Source organism: Aphanomyces astaci (genome assembly GCF_000520075.1).
Source record: "Aphanomyces astaci strain APO3 unplaced genomic scaffold supercont1.422, whole genome shotgun sequence".
Lineage (NCBI taxonomy): Eukaryota > Oomycota > Saprolegniomycetes > Saprolegniales > Verrucalvaceae > Aphanomyces > Aphanomyces astaci.
In genome coordinates, this window is record NW_009798685.1 from 1 (window position 1) to 2,360 (window position 2,360).

The 2,360-nt window shown below is 49.2% G+C and overlaps 1 protein-coding gene across 1 annotated transcript; it reads left to right on the plus strand.

Moving 5' to 3' along the window:
• Nucleotides 1-539: 539 nt before the first annotated feature.
• On the plus strand, nucleotides 540-1,301 carry H257_19232 (hypothetical protein; the record flags this gene model as incomplete). Its single annotated transcript, XM_009848379.1, has 1 exon — nucleotides 540-1,301. The coding sequence occupies one exon, from the start codon at nucleotides 540-542 to the stop codon at nucleotides 1,299-1,301; it is 762 nt and encodes a 253-aa protein (XP_009846681.1).
• Nucleotides 1,302-2,360: the final 1,059 nt, after the last annotated feature.

Genomic DNA, 2,360 nt, shown 5'->3' on the forward strand with positions numbered 1-2,360 from the left:
TATATAATTGGGCTGAATACCTAGATCTCGTCGACCCTTCATGGTTGCCTATTTCATGAGCGGACGGAAATTTCCTTTTCGGTATGAGCTTAGGCTCAAATCCAGCCTGCTTTACCGAATAATTCCCTCATTAAAACAGTTCCACTGTTGTTTTGACCCGAAATACTGTTTCAATGAGGGAATTATTACATCTCTGCTCCAGTAGCCCTGTAACCTTGGACTCCATCCTACCCCCGGTGAGTACATACGATGCTAATTATCCGGGGTTAACTGCATCGCTAACCACTGAGATGCACTTAACCCCTAGTAAGAGGTGAGGTGGTAGTCTTGGCTGAACGGTATTCAGATTTGTTGAACGTTTTTCAGGGTTTGTCCGTGACGCACCATCATTATCCAGTGTCAAATCTATCACTTCGTATCACTAGCGGCTCAGTATAGAGATGGGCCCGCACATATTCCACATGGAAAAACTCGTGAACAAAAGTGAATTATTTGGTTCTGCGTTTCCAACTTGACCTCATTTTCCAATTCACTTTGCCATGGTCAAGTTCCTCGCCCTTGCTGCTGTTGCCGCCTTCGCGGCCGCCGATATTGAAATCGTCAACGGTACCGTGGTGCCTGTTGGCAAGTACACGTACGTGACGGGACTTCGCCCCAGCGAAACCGCTGCTTCGTTATGCGGTGCGTCGTTGGTGGCCCCCAAGATCCTGGTCACTGCGGCTCATTGCGCGCGGACTCCCTGGGCCACCTACGCCTCCATCGGGTCACACTACTCGAACGGCGCCAAGGACGGCGAGCGCATCAAGATCGTCAAGCGCACCTTGCACCCCAAATACAACAAGGCCACTCGCCACGACTACGATGTTGCGGTGTTCGAATTGGAAACCGAGTCCAAGTTCCCCCCCGTCAAGCTCAACTGGGACGAAGACCAGTTCACTGCCCCGGGCGTCGTGTCGTGGGTGCGTGGGTTTGGTAGTATCTATTCCGGTGGGCCTACATCCCCCGTGCTCTTGGAAACCGACATGGTTATCTGGGAAAACTCCAAGTGCCACGCCACTTTCAACAAGTACAAAAACCTCAACGTCACGTCGTCCATGATCTGTGCCGGCGGGGAGCTCAAGGACACCTGCCAAGACGACTCGGGTGGACCGTTGACCGTCACCCGCAATGGGGAAGAGTACTTGGCCGGTGTGACCAGCTGGGGAATTGGCTGCGCGAAGCCAGGCCTCCCCGGAGTGTACGCCCGTATCTCGGAAGTACGCGACTTTATCGAACCGTTCTTGCCCAAGGCTGCTTGCTAAGGCGGACTGGTATGAATATTAATGAGTACGACGTTGTCATGTCAGATAAACCACAGAAATTCTTTGTATCTTCTGTACAAGCGCTTTCAAAATTATGTGTTTTTGTGTCACACAAACATGCCGTACTTTGTGTGTACACACAAATTGTTTGTGGATAACTGAGGCATGCAGTATTACTATTAATAGTATTACCAGGTTTTTTGGTAGTAGTACGTACTAATGTATGGATACAGTAAGTAGGCGAATACGACAATTCTCTCCGACGTTACTCTTATTGGATAAAAGTTCAATACTTGGTAGGCTTTGATTGGTACATGTCTCTTCATTTTCAATACAAAGACCAAATGTGGTATGTTGGTTTAGTCTCTGACGAGGTGAGGACATGAACCGTGAGGACACGGCGTGGCTCCGGGTGCCACGTGTATTGCGTGCAGAGGCTGTAACATGGATTCGCACCCTAAAATTGCGTTTACGGCCTCATCACAGTTCTTGCTGTGTCCCATAGAGGCGTGGGGACATAAGTCCTGTCACCTCCAGGGATGTTGCAATGGTTTAAATTTCCAATGAGGAATCTAGAAATGGTACAGTTAAGGATACCATGATGCAGATACGTGAGGGTCGGTGCGTTGGAAAAAAGAGCGTGGTGTGATCAACATCATCTTGGGCCGCGTCACCAACTCGAAATTGGTAACGCAACCCCTCGCTTTAGAGGGACACCAACGTCAGCGTGCTGCAGTCTACTGCATCATTCCTGAGTTTACCATCGGCAATACTGCACAGTCACCAACGTGCTCGCGGTGTCGGGGACGACAGGTTGGCGAGCTTCAGTGGTGTAAGCCCAGCGACGCATAGCTCCGAGTAGATGTATAGTTTCACTGCTAACGTTAAGGTAGACTTATGATGGATAGTACATACATGTACGAATAAGTAAGTCGTTTGTACTATCCATCATAAGTCATTGTGCGAATTAGTGTGTCAGTGAAGTTGTTGCTAATGCAGTTGTGTAACGCAAGTACAGCAACACAAACTCCTTCGAGCCGCTAGTGATACGAAGTGATA